This window comes from Abrus precatorius, unplaced genomic scaffold (assembly GCF_003935025.1).
Source record: "Abrus precatorius isolate BTA unplaced genomic scaffold, Abrus_2018 Scaffold5, whole genome shotgun sequence".
Taxonomy (NCBI): Eukaryota; Viridiplantae; Streptophyta; class Magnoliopsida; order Fabales; family Fabaceae; genus Abrus; species Abrus precatorius.
Window position 1 is genome coordinate 13247992 of NW_020874395.1, and position 21165 is coordinate 13269156.

The 21165-nt window shown below is 31.7% G+C and overlaps 2 protein-coding genes across 2 annotated transcripts; both read left to right on the forward strand.

Moving 5' to 3' along the window:
• The first annotated feature begins 4303 nt into the window (after window positions 1–4303).
• On the forward strand, window positions 4304–8481 carry LOC113866711 (TMV resistance protein N-like). The gene is made up of 5 exons (XM_027501520.1): window positions 4304–4785; window positions 5125–6229; window positions 6412–6699; window positions 6783–6836; window positions 7624–8481. The coding sequence occupies exons 1-5, from the start codon at window positions 4304–4306 to the stop codon at window positions 8479–8481; spliced, it is 2787 nt and encodes a 928-aa protein (XP_027357321.1).
• A 2188-nt stretch (window positions 8482–10669) lies between these two features.
• Window positions 10670–16434, forward strand: LOC113866936 (TMV resistance protein N-like). Its single transcript, XM_027501738.1, has 4 exons — window positions 10670–11160; window positions 11364–12471; window positions 12648–12929; window positions 13850–16434. The coding sequence occupies exons 1-4, from the start codon at window positions 10670–10672 to the stop codon at window positions 14663–14665; spliced, it is 2697 nt and encodes an 898-aa protein (XP_027357539.1). The 3' UTR covers window positions 14666–16434.
• Window positions 16435–21165: the final 4731 nt, after the last annotated feature.

Sequence of the window (21165 nt, forward strand, 5' to 3'; positions counted from 1 at the left end):
GATTTCCTTTTCTTAATTGATTTTTATCCTAATGAGTTTAGATTTACATGTTAGGAATTGACCACTCTCGATATAACATAATTGATTGCATTGTAGGCGACTGTATTAAATATAGTTAATGAATTTATTGAGTAAAATAAGACAAAGAATTAAGTGGATCAAACTTAATTTTTTTAATCATTATTAAATTAACAAATTGATAGACTCTTTAAGTTTTTTCTTTCTTTTTGTCTTACATGACTATTGGGGTAATAACTTCAAGAAAAAAAAATATTGCATGACAATTTAGTGTTAATAGCTTTAATATTAGTGGTTAGCGACCGTAGAAAAATCAAGGTTGGAGTTAAACTAAAAGTGAACATGAAAAAGCGTTAAGGTGAAACCACAAACCCTAAGTTCATATAGTTTTTTTTGTTAAAAATTAAATTTTTTTCTTTATCTTTTAATTACTTATTCATTTAATTGTTTCGTACCGAAATTTTATTTTGTTATGTATTATTTATGTTTAAACAATTAAATTATGATATTTTTAATAATTAAAAATAACAATATTTAGAAATTCAATTTAAGAATCTCTTATATTACTATTCAAAAGATATATAAACTCTATGAAAGTAAAATAGAATAGAGTAAAATAGAAATTGACACGCAACATTTATCGTGAAAATTTCTCAAACGATCAGGGAAAAATTATAGCCAACACTAGAAAAAATTTTCATTAGGTGGATGAAAGCTACAACTTCTCTCTATATACAAAGAGAGGATTGTTGTACTCTCTCTTATTGTTGTACTTTCTCTTATAATAAGAGAATACACACTTAGAGAACTTCTCATGGGAAACTAAACTTTTTCCTCTGCATTTTTTAATTCTTCTGTCAAAAAACTTAATAATGAGTCTTCTATTTATAAGGCCCTTCAACAATGTGAACATATCCAAGTATTGAAGCAATTTCTAGAGAAAAAAAATTCCAACACAAATGCACTGCTGCTTATACATTGAGAACTAAAACAAAATGACAACATATTATAGATGAGTTATCAAATATTCAAACAGCAGATGGTTTGAAAATATATGTTATAATTCATTTTATCACCCAATCCACTTTAAAATAGTAGTATGACAATCAAGTTCAGATATTTTAGCAGTAGACAATGTGAAATAACTATATCAAGGTATACCTGGCACATGGTTGAACACATGAATCATGATATATAATCCTTATGTTAATTTTAATATACTATTAGTTTAAGAATTTTACGTAGTCGACTAATTATAAATCTTCTTACATATTTTTAAAGTGATTATTATTAAATTCAATAATTGTAAACTATTTATCAATCAACGATTGAATAATAGTATAAAAAGTATTTGCACTATTTGTGTATTTTAATTAAATTTTGTGATGTGTTATATGTGGGGAATCGAACACAGATAATGCATCACCAAAGAAGAACTTGAAATGAGCTGAAAGGATTGTGGACAAGACCCGACACCCCAAAACCACCACGCACATCACCAAAGAAAGAACAATAAGAAGAGAATATGAAAGAAAAGCAATCGAAGACGATAACAAAGAAGAAAATCGAAGAAAAGTTCTTGCCATTTAAAAGAAAAATTTTTAAGGGTAAAAAGACTGATTAACCTCACAACCCTAACATAAAGCAAATGGCACAAGCATAACTTCCTAGAATCCACAAAATGCCTGCTCCAAACCATGATTGCACATTTAATGAGCATGTTACATGAAGGCGGCTACACCAATGATTGAATGACATGTAATGCCCTTGTCATTCAACAGCCTCCCAAAATTCAAAATTCAATTGTACATCAAAAGTTAAAAGGTAGATAAATCACAAAGTTGATCTATATGAATGAAGGAGTGAGACATAGAGTTTTTTTTTTTATTACCTATATATTTTTTAATTTAATTTTATTCAACTTTGTTAAATCAATTACTAATACCTAACGATAATGCAATAATGATAAGAACATTAAAAATCACCTCAAACCCAAGAAGTATTTTGGATTTGCTGTGTTAGAAGTACAACGTTGTGATAAAGGAGATGGAGAAAGAGATCGATCCAGTCTCCAATGTCAAGTGTGTAGTGTGTAAAATCTTTTATATAGAATGTAGAATTAAAAAAATAATAATTTAATTTTTAAAAAAATATGTTTTATCCATAAAAAAATATAATTTATCTATAAAAAAATATATAATTTTTTATTATTAAATTTAAATTTCAGATTCAAATTTAATATTTAAATTTAAAATCCACTCATTCTTTGCTTGTTTCAATAACTTTTCTTTATGATTTGACCTTTTTTAATAAAGTTGTATTGTTATCTTTTTCTACCATAAAATTAATAGAAATGAAAAATAGGCTAATTTTAGAGGTGTTAGGGCCAATAGAGATGCTAAAAAAGGCTTTGACATTACGCTCAATTTGCAATTGAGTGGTGTGTATGGTTGGAAACATTTTCACTAGTTGAATGTTACCTTTGGAGTTCATTTGGGGTAAATTAGTTCACTTAGCTTTGTGTTATACTAAAGGACTTATAAGTGGGGGGTCTTTGATAGATCTTTGAAGAGAATGGCATGCTATGTTACATGTTTAATGTTCTTAGTTTTATGTTTCCCCTTTTTCATGCATTAACTTTTCCGGATATCTTATCCTTTTGAAATTGTTTCTTCCTTCTTAATGAATTCTTTGTTTATAAAAATAAAAGCATACCCTGGTGTATTCAATATCCTTTTTTTGACCTTCAACACCTTGGAGAAGTCATGAATGGATTCTTCTTTATCTTTTCCTAACCTGTAACTACATGTTGATTTTTTTCCTTTTTAATCTTTTCTTGAATTGCGAGTGTTTCTATCACTCTATTCACTTGTCTTTATCCTGAACTAGATGGAGTAGTTCTGGATTTTCAAGAAAAGGCTCCAAGTAATTCAACAATGTATGGTAATATCCAGTCTCCAAAACCATATCTATCAGTGAAATTAACCCAGAAAGCATTTCAGATTGTACAAGACTTTGTCTTAAAAAGATTCTCTCATTTGTTGCATCTTGAAAGTTTTGCATTGATGAAAGATACTCTACCCTCGGCTTGTCACATGATTTTTTCTAAGTTGAACATTTATTTTTGTAATTCAATCAATTCAAAATTTGAATTTTTCATAACTTATTTTTTAAATTAAAAAAAAATCATTTCTTAAATATAGTCTTATTTAATAAATAATATTTACTTTTATTTGAAAAAACTATTTTAATTTGTTAACTAACTAGCATATATAAATTGAAGAAAAGAAAATAATCACTTTCATGTATAAATATATGAATTAATTTAATGACAGAGCATATAAGTAGGTTTTGGGCAATTGTTTGGTGAACTTGTTTGGTTTCAGAACTTACACATTCTTCTTTGATCCTTTCTAATCTTTGATTTCCAACTTCAAATTCCAACCGCGTAAAATTAAGATATTAATGTTTCTTTCAGAAATTCGAACCGTGTAGCGTGTTTCATAAGCTTTGATAATGAGTAAATATTGAATTAGTCACTTTTCTTCTTGTAATTTGTGCTTGTTTTTGACCTGACTACTTCTTGCGGTTATGCTTTTATCTGGTAATATTTTTTGAGACAATATGGGTGAAATAATTTTTGAAAATTTAAAATTCTTTGTGAGTCTCTAACTTTATAGAATATTATTTTCTTTAAATATTTTTAGTAAAATATGACTATAAAAAAAGGCTAAAAATGATTTTTTTTTATAAAATCAGAGATTAATAAAAAATGTTTAAAATCTCATGAATTAAAATGAAAAACTTACAAAATTTGGAGAACAAATTTAAGAGTTTAGTTATGTAACAATCATTTACTAATATCAAAAGAAAGATGGAGTACGAGGCAAGAAAAAAACTTAAATGCAATTCTTTACATAATAATGCTAGTTTAACATCCAGTTTTAGTGTCAACACTAGACACCTAATATAACTATAACATAACTACTTTTTAATTTTACAATGTGTTTGGTATAAACACGATGTTAAAATAGTATTACTATGTTAATGTATTATTTTCTAAGTAAAATTAAACTTTTATATGGATAACATGTTATGACTTCCTTTAAAAAAATAAAAATAAAAATAAAAACAAAAAAACATGACAACTGCATATACCTTAATTGTTTTCTACGTAGTCTATGCTGTACTTGTTGACTAACTTGCGTTCTACCACAGCAAACACAAAAGAACGATTGATGAAGAAGAATCTGCTTATTCATTTGACTGCAGCAACTCATTCATGATGGCAGGTGCTGAAACCTCATCTTCTTCTTCATTCAGTAATGGGTTTACCTATGATGTGTTCGTTAGCTTCAAAGGCTCAGACACTAGCCACAGTTTTACTGGCATTCTCTTTGAGGCTCTATGTGAGAGGGGAATCAACACCTTCATGGACAATGACGACGAAGAGTTTCAGATAGGAGAGGAAATCAGAGCAATTGAAAAGTCCAAGGTTGCCATCGTTGTGTTTTCTAAGAACTATGCATCTTCCTCGCGGAACTTGAATCAACTTGTCAACATCATTGAGTGCTGTAAAAAGAAAGGACGGTTGGTTATGCCGGTTTTTTATGACGTTGATCCTTCTGTCGTGCAAGATCAGAGAGGGGCTTATGGTCAAGCATTGGCTGAGCATGGGCGCAAGTTCAAGGATAACCCGGAGAAAGTGAAGAAGTGGAGGAGGGTTCTGAAAGAAGCTAGCTTGTTTGGCTGGTATTTGAAACCTGGGTACGTTACCTCACCCTTAGTGCCAGTGTAAGAATCCAAAAGTAGTAAATTTTTATTAAAAAATCAAGCATTTATTATATTGGAGATACAAAAGGTGTAATTAATGCTTATTTTTCAAATAAAAGTTTACTATTTTTATATGCTTAAACTCAGCCTTAAGGCTAAGGTCAACAAAGCTCAGACTGTTATTTTTATCTCTCATTTGATGGGAAGAGAAATGTTTGGTTATAATGACCTTGAATTTGTATATAGAACAGTTTGAATTGTAGTAATAAAGGTATCAAGACATGGACATGATGTGTTGAATTTGACTTCACAATTATTTCTTTGATTGGGCAGGGTTGGATATGAATATGAATATGTCAAGAGCATTGTTGAAGAGGTCTTCAGGAGGATTACTAATCGTTCTTTGTTTGTAGCGGATTACACTATTGGACTAGACTCTCGAGTGGAAGAAGTATGCTCGCTTCTGTATATTGGATCTGCTGAAGTCCGCATGGTAGGGATCTATGGAATAGGTGGGATAGGTAAAACGATACTTGCTAAAGCAGTTTATAATGACATTGCAGATGGCTTTGAAGCATCATGTTTTCTTGGTAGTGTGAGAGAAATTTATGACAGACATGGATCTATGTTTCTCCAAGAGATGCTTCTTAATGAGATACTTGGAAAGAAAGATATTCGGTTAGGCAGTGTCGACGATGGAATCTCAATAATAAAGGAAAGGCTCCAACACAAGAGAGTTCTTTTGATTCTAGATGACATCAGCAAACTAGAGCAATTGGAGGCCTTGGCTGGAAGTTCTGATTGGTTTGGTTCTGGCAGTAGAGTTATCATTACAACTCGAAACAAACATTTGTTAACATATCACAGGGTTGAAATAACATACGAGGTACAGGAGTTAAATAATAAAGATGCTCTTGAATTGTTTAGTAGGTGTTCTTTTAAAGATGGCAAAATTGATCCAAGTTATGTGGACATTTCAAAACAAGCTATAGATTATGCTTCTGGCCATCCTCTGGCTTTGCGAGTAATAGGTTCCAACTTACTTGGAAGAAGTAAAGAAGAATGGGAACATGCATTGCAAAGGTTTAAAAGGATTCCTCTAGATGATATTCAAGATGTACTTAAAGTAAGCTTTGATGCATTGGAAGAAGAAGAAAAGAAGGTTTTTCTCGACATTGCTTGTTGTTTCAATGGATATAAATTGACAGAGGTTGAAGATATACTGTGTGCTCATCGTGGTGACCACATCAAACTTCTGATTAGAGTGTTGATAGATAAATCTCTGATAAGTATCAGTTCGAATAGTAAGCTGATACTACACTCCCTAATAGAGGACATGGGTAAAAATATTGTTTACCAGGAATCACCACATGAACCTGGGCAACGCAGTAGGTTATGGTTCTCTAAAGATATAATTGATGTACTACAAAAAAATACAGTAAGTAAAACTGATATCAATGGCTTGGTTTTTCATCTTTAACCTTGATTTATTTCTTTAAGACTATTATATACCTGCATCATACTAGTCTCTTCCCTTTATAATATGTTATTTTCTCTAAATATCTGCATTGATGTCTTACATATATACATGTATTGTGATTGGTTCTTGCTTTTCTGAAGGGATCTACAAAAATTGAAATTATACATTTGGGTTTCCCTTTATTGGAAGAAGAAGAAGTACAATGGAATGTAAAGGCCTTCAAGAAGATGAAAAACCTCAAAACACTTATTATTAGAAATGGTCAATTTTCTAGAGGTCCCAAGCATCTTCCTAATAGTTTAAAAGTATTGGAATGGTGGAGATATCCTTCAGAAGATTTACCATCTGATTTTGATCCAAAGAAGCTTGCCATTTTGAAATTACCAAATACTCACATTGTATCACCCGAGCTGGCTGAGTTACTTAAGGCAAGTATAAGTTCTTTCCCGTGGTCTTGTGTATTCAAGATTATTATTATTCTTTTGGTTCTGTTTCTTTTTTTTTTCTTCAGAAGTTCTTGAATTTGAGAGCTCTGAATTTCGGCTATGGTCAATGCAAAACACATGCACTATGCATCTAATGTCCTGACTTTGGAAAAATATCATTTCTGTATTGTGAGAATTTAATTGAAATAATAAATTCTGTTGAATTCCTCTGGACAAAGAATCTTGGATGCTAAGGGAGGTAGGAAGCTTAGGACTTTTCCATCCATCAAGTTACCTCTCTTGAACATCTGTTTCGGATTGCTCAAACCTTAACAGGTTTTTCAGAAATAGTAGGATGTGAAATATAATCAAGCATTACTTCAAGTACAGTTTAAACTTGAATAAAAAAGTGGCCATTTTCATTAACTAAACCTCCATTTTAAAATTGACAACTGATGAACCTTAGAATGATTTAGTTCCCAAGTAAGCATTAGCAGTTGTAGTTTTATATATGTTATGGGCTGCGAATTGCGATTGTTATAACAGGAAGGAGGTGAAGAACATGTAATATGGTTGTCTTGTGCCTTATAAAATTGACGATGTAAGAATTGGAACATACATTAAGGATTTCAAATGTTCTAAGCCTATATTAAGTGAAGTAGAACTTTATCTTTCTCCTTTCTTAAAATCATAATCTCAGTTAACAAAGTTATGCCAAATCCAACAGTTCAAAAGATAGAGCCAAGACTTAAAGAAAATGGTTTAGAAGAGAAAACTGCAAGAAGAATCCACTACTGTTTTTTAATTTTCCTTTCTTTCCATGAAATTCTTTGAAAGCTTCTCCCACACAAACACAATACGATTTACTTAATTCTCTTTTAAATCCAAACCACACTGGTCTCTTGGTTGTTATTGCATAAATTGCAGATTTCACATAGGGTTCCTGCTGAATTTTTGCAGACTTCACTAAGGATTCCTAAAAGCTCACCAAGTGTTCCTGAAATTTTACACACTTCACAAAGTTTTCCTGAAGTGCTGCAGACTTCACCAAGGATTCCTGAAAGCTCACCAAGTGTTCCTGACAGAGGGTTCTTGAAATTTTGCAGACTGAAAGGGTTTCTAAAATCTCACAAGGGTGACCGTGAAGTTTCACAAAGTTCTGAGCTTTTACCAATTTCAGAGAGGGACCTTAAAGTTTCACCAAGGGTTTTTCCTGAAGTTTTGAAGACTTTGAGGAGGGTTTTTCCTGAAGTTTTGAAGACTTTGAAGAGGGCCCTTCAAGCTGACATGAAGTGGAAACTTGTTGGCCTTGGGTCAAGTGTTACTGGCCTAACTTGTCATGCTCTTAGCCCTTCCTTCAATCGTTTAATTAAAGGGTGGAACTCTTTCAAGTTCGTTCTCTATGGGTTATTATCCTTGGTTATCTGTGCGACCATATTATTTGCAGGGCCTTGTTCACAGTCAAGGAGCCATGTTCAGCTCAAATCTTGCGTGGGATTTGCGGTTTTGATGATAATCTCTGTGTACTCATATTATTATGACAGAGCCGTGAATGGGAATCCTGAAATCTTGAGCTTGGTTTCAAATGCTTTATTTGCTTTGATGTCACTGAGTTTTTCCAAAAGAATTAAGTTTGGCTTTGAGATGGGTATATTCTGTTATTTCATAGGCTGCTTTGCAATTCAATTGGTGAGCATCAACTTCAAGCTGATTTTGGTTGCCATGTTCTATGGCTGTCCACTCTTCATCGTGCATTCTCAACCGGAGATTCAGAATGGAGGTTGAGATATTCGTTCCTATTCAGATTCAGGACAAAATGGTGGTAGTGGAGTTCAACATGTCTTAGACATTCACATGGGACTGGAAGCTAGGCAGCCATATGAACTACATCAAAGAACTAGCACTTTGAAAAGTACTGTAGCATTGTAGGGAATTTTGATTCTTTTATCCATATGGACATTGTAGATAATGTAGAGTTCACAAGTGTCCCTGTGGGTGGTGTTTGATCCAAGAGTTTTGTTTACTTGATGTGTATTTTTGGAACATAAGACTCATGTCAGTGGAGTTGACTGACAGAATAATTGTAATTATCAGTACTTAGTGGAATATTCGGCCATTCAAGCCAGTAGATCCTGCATGATTGTACACCTATAATTATGTAATAATGTTATTATTTCCTTAATTAGGATAGTCCAGCTGTAGGATAACATTTATAGGCATGATTGTGGAGCTGTAATTATGTAATCAATGTTGTCAAAATTTTATCAAAGTAAGATAACTCACAGATAAATATCATATATCGAAATTGTTTAGATGTTTTACAAAATATAAATGAGCATTAAATATATGCATCTTTGCTGAAAATTTTACATAATACTAAGGAAATATTTATTTTAATTATATATAAATTGAACATAATTTTCTTTATAAGCTTGCGCATTACACAGGTCTTAATCTAGTTTATTCTAATTTAGGTCCTGCCAGTTGCATCCGTTTTCAAGTAGAAAAATTTTGAGATAAAGAGTTCACCCTATGCAATGCATGTGTTCTTTTCCCACTTAAAAAAATAATTTTGCTATTGTGGTTACAAATTATATTGATAAACTCAGTTTATTCTATCACCATCACCTTCCTTTTAATTGTTGGAAGATTTAGTTTTCTCCTTCTTGTAAATCACATGCACGTGCCTTTTTCTTTTTTTTTGGAGAGAGTCAATCTATAATCTAATATAAAAGAATAAAAAAATATATTATAGTATTAAATATTTAATACAGGAAAAGTTATGCAACTTAATGAGGATAAAAATAGCTCTTAATAAAATTGCCTTTGCTTAAGGTTGAGGATTTGAATATATACTATAATTAGGAGTAGATAAAGGGTGGATTGAAGGACTAAGAGTGGAAACATACAGAGTAAAAAAAAAAAAAAAACTGATATTATTGTTGGTTGTGGATTATATATAATTTTTTTTAAAATTGTTATATCTATACATATATGAATGAATTAAATGATATAACATAAAAGTATTAACAACATATTCTTTAATGTACTTTTTTAACACACTTCTAATTAGTAGTTAAAATTTATTAAAAAAAAAACTGAAAAAAAGTAACGTGAATTCTACTTTTTCTCACTCCTAGTTGAATAATTCTCCATTATTGGAGAGTGTTCCTAAATAACACTCCTTAGTAAGTTCTGGGCAATTGTTTGGTGCTTTTCTTTTGCTTCAAAGCTTACCCCACACGTTTTTCTTTAATCGCGTTTTACTCCTTAAACCGAGTTTTCCAACCGCGGTAAAATAAGATATTAGTTTTTCTTTCTAACTTTGAACCGTGTAAAAATAAGATATATTTGTTAGTACACGCGTTTGACAAACTTGATAACGAGGAAATCTTAAACTAGTCTTTTGAATGCGATGCAATATTTTAGTGCATGAATTTTAAAACTATTTTGTGAGTCTCTAACTTTATAAAATATAATTTATTTTAGTTTTTTTTAGTAAAATATGATAATAACAAATTAAATTAAAAAAGACTAACATTATTTTTTTTTACAATGTCAAGATCAATGAAATATTTCTAAAATTTCATGAATTAAAATGACAAACTTAAAAAATTTCCAGAACAAATTTAAAACTGTAGTAAACGTGACAAGCCTTTAATAACATATGAAAGAGAGGTGGAGTAAAAGGCACGAAAAAAAATCAAAACTTAATTGTGGTTTCTTTTCAATGTATTTAGTGTTCTACTCAAAATTAAAATATTGCTTGGGTAACCTATGATAATATTAAATACCAACTTGATTGTAACATGATGAAGAGTGTTTTGTACATACAATACAAAAATACCTGGGACTTGGTTGACCTGGTTAATTTGGTTGATTTTGGTTGCCAATTTGTCTATATACATATGTAACTGAGTGTTCCAAAGGTAGAACATTGATCTTAGATCTCCTTTGAGAACAGTCATCTATCATGTTAGGAACTGCATCTTTGTCTTCCTCTTCCTTCACCTATCGATCCACCTATGATGTGTTCCTCAGCTCCCATATTGATACTCATCACAGTTTTACTCGGAATCTCTACAAAGCTCTTTTTGACAGGGGAATCTACACTTTCATTGTCGATGAGGAGCTTCGAGTAGGGGGTGGAATTAGACCATCACTTGTGAAGGCCATTCAAGAGTCCAGGATTGGCATCATCGTCTTCTCTAAGAACTATGCATTTTCCTCATTTTGCTTGGATGAACTTGTCAAGGTCATTGAGTGCAGTAAGGAGTACTACCGGTTGGTTTGGCCGGTTTTTTACGACGTTGATCCTTCTGACGTGAAATATCAGAGAGGGACTTATGGAGAAGCACTGGCTAAGCATGAGCAGCAGTTCAAGGAGAACTCTGACAAAGTGCAGGGATGGAGGATGGCTCTGTGTCAAGCAGCTAGCTTGCCTGGATGGATTTTCAAACCTAGGTACCCTACCTCACCATTCTTTTTATCTTATTTTATTTTTATGTACTCATTTGATGTTTAGATTTGAAGGGAAGATAAATGCTTGGCAATGATAACCTTGAATTTGTTGTATCAAACAGTTTAAATTGTAATAATATAGATATCTATTGACATGGACATGGTGTGTTTACTATGATTTCATACTAACTTCTCTTGGTGGACAGGGATGGATATGAAGACAAGTTTATTGGGACCATAGTTAAAGAGGTCTCCAACAAAATTAATCGCATTCCTTTACATGTTGCGGATTACCCAGTTGAACTGGAACCTCGGGTGCGAGAAGTATGCTTGTTGCTGGATGTTGGATCTAATGATGGAATGCACATGGTAGGGATCTATGGAATGGGCGGAATTGGCAAGACAACTCTTGCTCGAGCAGTTTATAATGTCACTGCAGACAAATTTGAAGGTTCATGTTATCTTGATAATGTGAGAGAAAATTCAGCTAAACATGGATTAGTGCACCTTCAAGAGAGGCTTCTTTCTGAGATATGTGGAGAGAAAGATATTAGGTTAAAAAGTGTCAATCAGGGGATCTCAGCAATAAAGCATAGGCTCCAGGATAAGAGGGCTCTTCTGATTCTAGACGATGTAGACAAAGTGGAGCAATTGGAGGCCTTAGTTGGACGATATGATTGGTTTGGTCATGGTAGCAGAGTCATCATTACAACTCGGGATAGACATTTGCTAAGATCTCATGAGATTGAAAATATATATGAGGTAAAACTGTTAAATAACGTATCTGCTCTTGAATTGCTTACTTGGAATGCTTTCAAGCACGGGAAAGTCAGTTCAAGTTGCCAGGACATTTTAAACCAAGCAGTAACTTATGCTTCCGGCCACCCATTGGCTTTGGAAGTAATAGGTTCAAACTTGTTTGGGAAAAGTGTGGATGAATGGAGATATGCATTAGATAAATATAAAAGGATTACACGTAACGAGATCCAAATGACACTTAAAGTAAGCTATGATGCTTTGGAAGATGAAGAGAAGAGTGTTTTTCTCGACATTGCTTGTTGCTTCAAAGGATATGAATTGGCACAAATTGAAGATGTACTTTGTGCGCATTATGGTTACCACATGAAACATCATATCAAAATGTTGGATGAAAAGTCTCTAATAAGAATTACTTCGGATGGTAGGGTGGCTCTACATCCCTTGATAGAGGACATGGGTAAAGAAATTGTCCGCCAGGAATCACGGCGTGAGCCTGGGAGACGCAGTAGGTTATGGTTCTTTGAAGATATACTTGACGTTTTACTAGAAAATACAGTGAGTAAAATGGATATGAATGGTTTGGTTTTTTCATGTTTAACTTATTTTATCTGTTTTGACTATTATACGATTCATCTTCCCCTCAATAACATGTTTTGTCAAAATGTGTGTGTTGAAGTGTTACATATATACATCTATTACAATTGATTCTTTTTCTTTTTTGTGCTGAAAAGGGAACTAGTAAAATTGAAATTATACATTGGGATTTCTCCTTGTTGAAAGTAGTAGAATGGGATGGAATGGCCCTCGAAAAGATGAAAAACCTCAAAACACTTATAATTAGAAATGGTCATTTTTCTAGAGGTCCCAAGCATCTTCCAGATAGTTTAAGAGTACTGGAATGGTGGAGATATCCTTCGGAGGATTTACCATCTGATTTTAATCCAAGGAAGCTTGTCATATGCAAATTACCATATACTCGCACTATGTCACCCAACCTGGCCAAGTTACTGGAGGCAAGTATAAGTTTTTTTCCCATGGTCTTGTATATTCATGATTATTCATTTCATTCTGTTTCTTTCTTTTGTTTTTTCCTCAGAACTTTGTGAAAATGAGATGTTTTAAATTTTAATATGTTCAATGTAAAACAGATACACGGTGTATCTAATATCCCAAATTTTAAAAAATATCATTTCTATTTTGTGAGAATTTAATGGAAATTCACAATTCTGTTGGATTCCTGGACAACTTTAGAATCTTGTATGCTGAGGGAGGTAGCAAGCTTATGGATTTTCCACCCATTAAGTTAACCCCTTTTAAACATCTGTTTCAGATTTCTCATGTCATAAAAATTGTTCAGAAATGTTGGAAGGATAGAAAATATAACTGAGCATTACTTCAAGTATATTTTATGCTTCCATAAAAAAGTTTCCATTTTCATTTGCTAAGCTTCCTCAACCTCAAACATACATTAAAAATGGATGAACCTTAAAATGGTTTAGTTCCCAAATAAGCATTTGCTAAAAGTGTTTTAGATGTGATGAATTGTGATCATCTAAACAAAATGGAGGTGAAGCATGTAATATGATATTTTGTGCCTTCTAAAATCAGAGTTGATGTATGAATTGGAACATAATTTCAAATGTTCTTAGCCTTTTCGAGATGCAGCATGACCTTGTTTACTCCTTTCTTAAAACCATTCTCTCACAAAGTAAGCATCAAAAGTGAATTTCAATAGTTAAAAGGCGAGTGTTAAGATTCAAAAAGTTGGTATAGAAGAGCAAAACTATGGAGGAGTCCATTACTGTTGATTTTTTGTTTTCTCCTCTTTCTGTGAAATTCTATGAAATCATCTGGCACACAAAACACATTTACTTAATTCTCTTTCAATTCCAAACCTCACTGACATTCCTGGTTGTTATTATGTACATTGCAGAATTTACAAAGGGCTCCTGAAGTTTTGCAAACTTCACAGAGGGTTCCTGAAATCTCACAGGGTGTTCCTGAAGTTTTGCAGACTTCACAGATGGGGGTTCCTGAAGTTTCACATATGGTTTCTGAAGTTTTACAGGCTTCACAGAGCATTATTGATGTTTCGCAGACTTCAAAGAGTGCTCCTGAAGTTTCACAGATGCTTGTTCCTGAAGTTCTGCAAACTTCAACGAGTGCTCTTCAAGCCGAGATGATGTGGAGACTTGTTGGCCTTGTGTCAAGTATAGTTGGCCTTCTATGTTTTGCTCTGAGCCCTTCATTCCATCGTTTAATTGGACAATGGAACCCTTTCAAGTTCTCTCTTTACGCGCTGTTGTCCTTGGTTATTTGTGCCACGATACTATTTGCAAGGCAGTCCTCATTTTCAAAGAAGAATGTTAAGCTCAAAGCCTATTTGGGGTTTTCAGTTTTGATGGTCATGTCTGTGTACTCATATTTTTATGACAGAGCTGTGAGTGGGAAACCTGAAATACGGAGCTTGGTTGCAAATGCTGCCTTTGCTTTGATGTCACTGAGCTTGTCCAAACTGATTAAGTTTGGCTTTGAGATGGGTATATTTTGTTTCTTTCTAGGTTGCTTTACAATTCAACTGGTAACCATTGACTTTAAACTAATTTCAGTTGCCATAATCTTTGGTTGTCCACTCTTTATTATGCATTCCTCTTCAGATTACCAACCACAGGTTAGTAATCAAGGTCAAGATATTTATTCCTCTTCAGATTCCAGACCAGAGATTGTAGTGGAGGTCAACATGCCATAGACATTCATATGGGAAGCATGAAAGGCATATGAACTACGCAGGGAACAAGCTTTTGGATAAGTACTGCATCATTGTTGGTGATTTTGGTTTTTGATTCATATGGACAATGTAGATAATGTAACAAGTTAGGAAGTGTTTGCTCCAAAAGAGTTTTGTTTACTTTACTTATATTCTTGGAACATAAGCCTCAATAATTTCATCCAATCCGAGTCTGTAAACCTTCTTGGATTCCCTTTCAGCTTGTGGTTTGTAAATGTGACATGTTAAATGGATTATATCAGGAGTATAAATTGATCCTAGCACAAGCAATGAATCATCAATGTCTTTCTGGTTCTGAAAGAAGTTTTCCAAGATAGCTCTGTACTGTGAAGGAGAATGTGGCATGTAAAATTGGCGATAGAAGTCAAGATTAGCATACTCATCAATTGTGCAGTGTGAGATGGGTATATTCTTTTATATCATAGAAGTTCTCCGAACAAATTATGTTGGTATTTTCTGTTATTTCATAGGCTGCTTTGCAATTCAACTGGTGACCATCAACTAAAAGCTGATTTTGGTTGCCATATTCTATGGATGTCCACTGTTCATCATGCATTCCCGACCAGAGTTTGACAATGGAGCTCGAGATATTCATTTCTCTTCATATTCTGGACAAAATGGTGGTAGTGGAGTTCAACATGTCGTAGACATTCACACAGGATGGGAAACAAGGCAGGCATATGAACTACATTAGATAAAAAGCTCTTTGAGAAGTGCTATAGCATTGTAGGGAATTTCGGTTCTTTTATCCACATGGACCTTGTAGATAATGTAGTAAGTTCCAAAGTGTCCCCGTGGGTGGTGTTTGCTCCAAGTGTTTTGTTTCTTGATGTTTATTCTTGGAACATATGCCTCAATGATTTCATCCATGTCTGTAGACCTTCTTGGGAGTTTGGAAAGAGAACGAAGGAAAGGGTTTGAAGGGTAAGGGAAGAGAAGAGAAGTGAGGAGGAAGAAAGGTTAATAAAATCCCCCAAATTGGGAAAACGTAGAAACATGGGCTCAGAAAGGTTTGTAAAACCTCTCCCTCTCATCTAAAACTCCCAAAGGAGGATTATCATCACATAAGTCTTTATCTTCTCTCCCTTTCCCCCAAAAAACTAACTCCCAAACAAAGCCGTAGATGCAAAACATATGTAATGATCTTAGCCATCCATTTTGTACAAACTACTGAAGTGTAGGAATTAATCTTGGAGTTGCTGTTAGGGGGGTAATTTTGGGGACAGAAAATGTATATAAGCAGGTGGTGTGTTAGAAGATTATTCATTCAGTTGTATTACATTGCTGTGAGTCAGAATAATATTTTGAATATACAAAGAACACTATTCCTTGCAGTGCACATTCGTGTGTTTTAATATCAGTCATAAGTGGTTTGTAAATGTGAAATGTTCTATGGATTATAGTGGGAGCATAAATTGATTCAAGCATAAGCACAGAGTCTAAGAATCATCAATGTATTTTTGGTTTGGAAAGAAGTTTGTCAAGATAGCTCTGTATTGTGCCCGAGAACACAGCATGTAAAATTGGTTATAGAAGTCAAGTTCAGCATACCATCATGATGCTGATTTTGGAACAATTTCACTGTCTGGTTAACTATACATGTTCTTCAACAAGATAAAGGAACCTAATACCCTTTTGTAATCTGCTGTGTGTGAATTTGAGAGCATAAAGAATCCAAGTTGATCACAATGTATTTATTATAATTCCATCCCTGCTAGTTGCATCCATTTTAAATGGAATTTTTGCAGATAATGAGTGCACTGCACTCTTTGCAGTGCATTTTTTTTTTTTTCCGGTCAATTAAAGATTATTGTGGTTGTGTTTACCAATTTGTATGATAAGCTCAATTTATTCTTAGTAAATCTGTGATAACTTTTTGGCAAGTATACCAAATCGTTGAAGTAACAAAATAGATTTATTGTCCACAGGATTAATGTTAAGTACCAAACCACATGAATATTACTAGTTGGGTCAAAAACAGAGTTGTAATGTGAACTGAAAAATTAACTGTTTTGATGTATCGCATAAATTCTTTGAAATGAAAAAAAAAGAATTCTATGTGGTGGAACAAAATATCTCTCATTTCGTCCTCAAATAAATTATTCTTTTTTGGCTTTGAACAGTGCATTATTCTTTTTAATCTGGTACGAACGGGTATCATTTCCCCTAAAACAACGTTTTCTTTCAGACCTTTCAACCAATCTATACGACCCCAGATAGCGGCTTTTGCTAAAACTCTAGCAGTTTCTTGAAAAGTTGCTTCAAATATGAAACTTTGAGTATTCAGAGATGTTTTTGTTATTCCCAATAATAGAGCTCAGTAGCAAGTTGCTTCTTCCAAGGCGCGGCTCGCAACAATCCAATTAGTTAATATAAAAATGTACATGTTAGAAAACTATAATTAACCATGGAAATGAGATTTCAAATGTAAGGAACTAATTAATAATGAAACTAAACTGCAATATATAACTAAAGAAGATAATAAAACTGAGTTGTAAATTAATTAAAAGGTGGGTTTAGTTCAGAATTCCTTATCCTTTTCTCCTTGCATAAAATATGTGTATAACCCAAAATACAACTTAATGGTCAGCATTAAGATTAAAACCCAAATGGTTAATTGGTTCTAAAACGCATTTAGCTTCTTAATCCCTTAGATAAAACAAAAAATGTCCAGCATTAAGATTAAAACCCAAATGACCACATCATTATAAATTTCTATTCTTAGATAATTTATAACAAGTATTTTGATTCTAGTCCAAGAAAGCTCACAATTTTCCAATTATAAACTCCTTTTCATCAATCCTAAATACTTAAAATGGAAAGATATTAAGTTCAGAATAAAAAATGTTAGATTGGAGCTTATATTTTGAGTTACATTCAATGCTTAGTTCATTACAATAGGTAAAAGAATAAGTTCATCCTTCCTTAACCCTAAGAAAATTAGTAAGACATAACGGAAACAAAGAAGAGCAAACTGAAATATATTGCAGAAAAGGAAATCATGTTCAACAAAAAAAGTTTATAGCATAATATAAAGTGTAGGAAGTTAATGTTCCATTACAATTTAAGGAGAAAGAAGGGATATAACTCAACTTTTCATCAAAATTCCATAGAAAAGAAAAAAGAAAATGCCATAGCTAACGTTTCCACCTAGAACTGTACGAAAACCTAAAATTCTGTGCTCTGAAACGTAATAATAAAAGTGCAATAAAGATGTTGTCTTTTTAGAAAATTCTACTTTTATATGCTATATCAGGCTCGTGTTTCCACAATTAGATATGCATGTGCCCACAAATCTGTATTACAACAATTCAACTTCTACTCTTTAAATCTAATTGCCAATTTTCTTATAATCCCTTCAAAAATCAAATGACAACCATCCATATTTTAATAATTCATCAAATTTACATCAATCACACATTCGATTGAATATTCCAATTAATTACACTAATTTATAGATTTAATTTAATGAAATGAATCAAAAATATTTTAATTTTCTACGAGTCAATAACTCATCAAAATTGTTATTTACTTGCCTCAAAATGTCTAATGACCGTAACCTTCCTTTTAACTATTGGAAGATGCATATTTCTCCTTCCAGTAACTCTCATTCTCGTTGTTTTGAGAGAAATTTTATAGTTGGAACTTGTTACTGTGTGAATTTAAATCAATATTTAATATATGTGAATGTTGTGTGCTATATAAGACATATCTCTGATATATACCTTTAGGCATGCCAAGTGTTAGTTAGATAGTGCATATTATTTCATGTAATAATCATTGATGCCGACTCTTTTGGTGGAGTATGAGGTCTTCTCTTGAGCTAGGCAACCTACCACTGTCTTCTTAATATCAAATTGAAAAAGACGTTTAATTGCTTTGTATTGAGTTGTAGCCATTAATATAGCCCAAAAAGGAGCCCCTCATGGTTGTTTTGAACTATGTTAATTATTAGGTACGTCCTTGAATTATTTGAGAAATTTTATATCAGTCTCAATACTTTGAAAGATTTTATGTTGGTTCCTTAACTTTTAAATCATTTTTATTTGAGTCCTTGATCACATTTTCGTTTCAGTATCATTAAGTAGAGGGACCTAATTAAATTTTTTAAATTAATTAAAGGGACTTACTGAATGACATTTAAACTTTTGACGTGGTTCCTGACTTATTTAAATATTTTCAATTAAAGTTCTATACTTAATGGAACCTTAACAGAGGAATTCAATTAAAACTAATTTAAAAATTCAAGGACCTAATTAGTTACAAACTTGAAAACATAGAAATTTAAAGATCTCCAAATAGTTTAAAAATTCAAGGTCCTATACTTAAGGACCTAATTAAACCTTTTGAACTATGCTAGAAGTTATTGACATATGGAAGTATTGCGTTTCCAATTAATGTTGCAGTAGACCTTTTAATGCTTCGATTAGGAATGAAAATAAGTTAAGCTAAATTTTATATAAATATGCCTGACCTATTTAATAATTTTAAAGTTTGACTTTAACTTATTATTTGTTGTAAACTTTTTATTAAATTTAATTTGATATTTTTTTAAAAGTTTGATTTAATTTATTAATCAATGACCTATTTTGTATTGAGATCTTTTTTAATAGATAATTAAGTTTTTTTATAAATATGATACCAATCTATCTAAATAGATATATTTTTATAAAATATTATTTAAATAAATCATAAAAAAATAATTTAGCACTTTAAATATTTGTAATAAAATCATGTATTTTTATTTATTATTTTCAAATTATATATTTAATTTTAATATGTAAATCATTAAACATATAACAAATATAAATACAAATTACTGTTATGTGTGTAAGACAAATTAAATAATAATAATAATGCAAAAGACTCTAGAGTAAGGGAAACTCTCTCAGAAGGTATATAATAACGGCACTCAAACTCTAATAAAAAAAAATTAGTTTCTAATTTAAAATTTAATTTATTTAATATAATATTATATTATAATTTTTATATAAAATTATTTAATATATTATTATAAATTTTAAGAATCTTAAATGGATTATTCTATCAGGCTTAATAATTTTTTTTTTTAAGTTCAAACTTAACATGAAAATCCTACTTGCAAACATTTTAGGAATTGAAGGAAAAATAATAATAATTTCCTGGAAAGGAAAGGGTGGTTTAATCCATATCTATATCAGTAGTTTAAAAGAGTGTTATATTGGCATTCACAATATTTTTACTAGTTAACGATGATGATGTGTCAAAATATAAACGTGTCGCGGCATAACAAATAAATTTGAAAACTAATTTAAATACATAGATAGTATATATCACCTAAAAATGATTTTATCGTATTGATATTCTTCTTTGTCGTGTTAAATTTATCATATATAAATGCTTCATAGCCTTTTTTCAAGTTTGGAAAGACAAATGCAAAGTCACTTGGTCATGACTACTATTTTTATTTATTTTTAATCTAGACCCTATAATCTAGTTAAAACCACTATAAAAAGTCAAATTTTCTTTACATTATTTAATATAGTTGCATTCATAATAACTTAAAATTAAGATTATTGACTACTATGTTTTACATCAAAAGAGAGTTACTACCTGTATAAATAATGTAACAACCATAACTTATGCATGGAAATGTAATTCCATCTCTTTCTTATTTTAATATTATTCTTTTACCAATATGCATTACTTAATCGCCATTTTACATAAAAAAAAAATATATTAATAGTATAATAAATCAGTAATGTTATTTTAATAGTTTAAGTGTTTATATCAGACATTCTATACAAATTAGAAAATAATTATGCTACAATTATATAGTGTTTGATGTAAATACTTAAATCAAGTGTTAAATAACATTACTCATAATAAATTGGGAATGTTAATTATAAAAGAAAAGAGACGAAAATCACTGTATATGACTGTCTTGATTCAAAATACTTTCCTTGCTTAAAAATACTTTTTGTCAAACTCAAAGGATATTTTCCCACTTTAATGATCTGAATCCAATAACATAATGGGGGTAGATGAGAATGTGATGCAATACTTTCTTTGCTGAACCTTTTTTCGTTTTTAAGGACCTCCCAGTTAAAACCCAGATGCATCTTTTCAGAAAGCAAAAAGAGAATAGCACAGTAGACAAATTGCCAGCCACAAAACGTGATGTTAGTGAAAGATGGTGATGATAAAAGAAAAAAGTTGTTTATGATGTCATATCACAGCTTTGCAAAAGCTGTATATTTCAGAAAAGAATTTCAACTTGATCATCACACTTACCAGTGCAAATGCCAAATGAATACAGAATGCATGCAAAATTGTTATTTTTTTAAATTCATTATAACTATTAATGCATGTTCTTCTGATTCTTTCTTAATTAATGAATATTTGACTGTCAGGGAATGCACATGAATCTTCGTGGAAATTTCATAAATAAATATTTCATTTTAATATTATAATTATAATAT

What these genes read in the sequence shown, in the direction of transcription:
- LOC113866711 (XM_027501520.1), top strand. Translation starts at nt 4,304, where the DNA reads ATGGCAGGTGCTGAAACCTCATCTTCTTCTTCATTCAGTAATGGGTTT. An exon ending in ATGTACTACAAAAAAATACA is followed by an intron (nt 6,230 to 6,411) that starts GTAAGTAAAACT and finishes GCTTTTCTGAAG; the next exon opens with GGATCTACAAAAATTGAAAT. An exon ending in AGCTGGCTGAGTTACTTAAG is followed by an intron (nt 6,700 to 6,782) that starts GCAAGTATAAGT and finishes TTTTTTCTTCAG; the next exon opens with AAGTTCTTGAATTTGAGAGC.
- LOC113866936 (XM_027501738.1), top strand. Translation starts at nt 10,670, where the DNA reads ATGTTAGGAACTGCATCTTTGTCTTCCTCTTCCTTCACCTATCGATCC. An exon ending in GGATGGATTTTCAAACCTAG is followed by an intron (nt 11,161 to 11,363) that starts GTACCCTACCTC and finishes CTTGGTGGACAG; the next exon opens with GGATGGATATGAAGACAAGT. An exon ending in ACCTGGCCAAGTTACTGGAG is followed by an intron (nt 12,930 to 13,849) that starts GCAAGTATAAGT and finishes TGTACATTGCAG; the next exon opens with AATTTACAAAGGGCTCCTGA.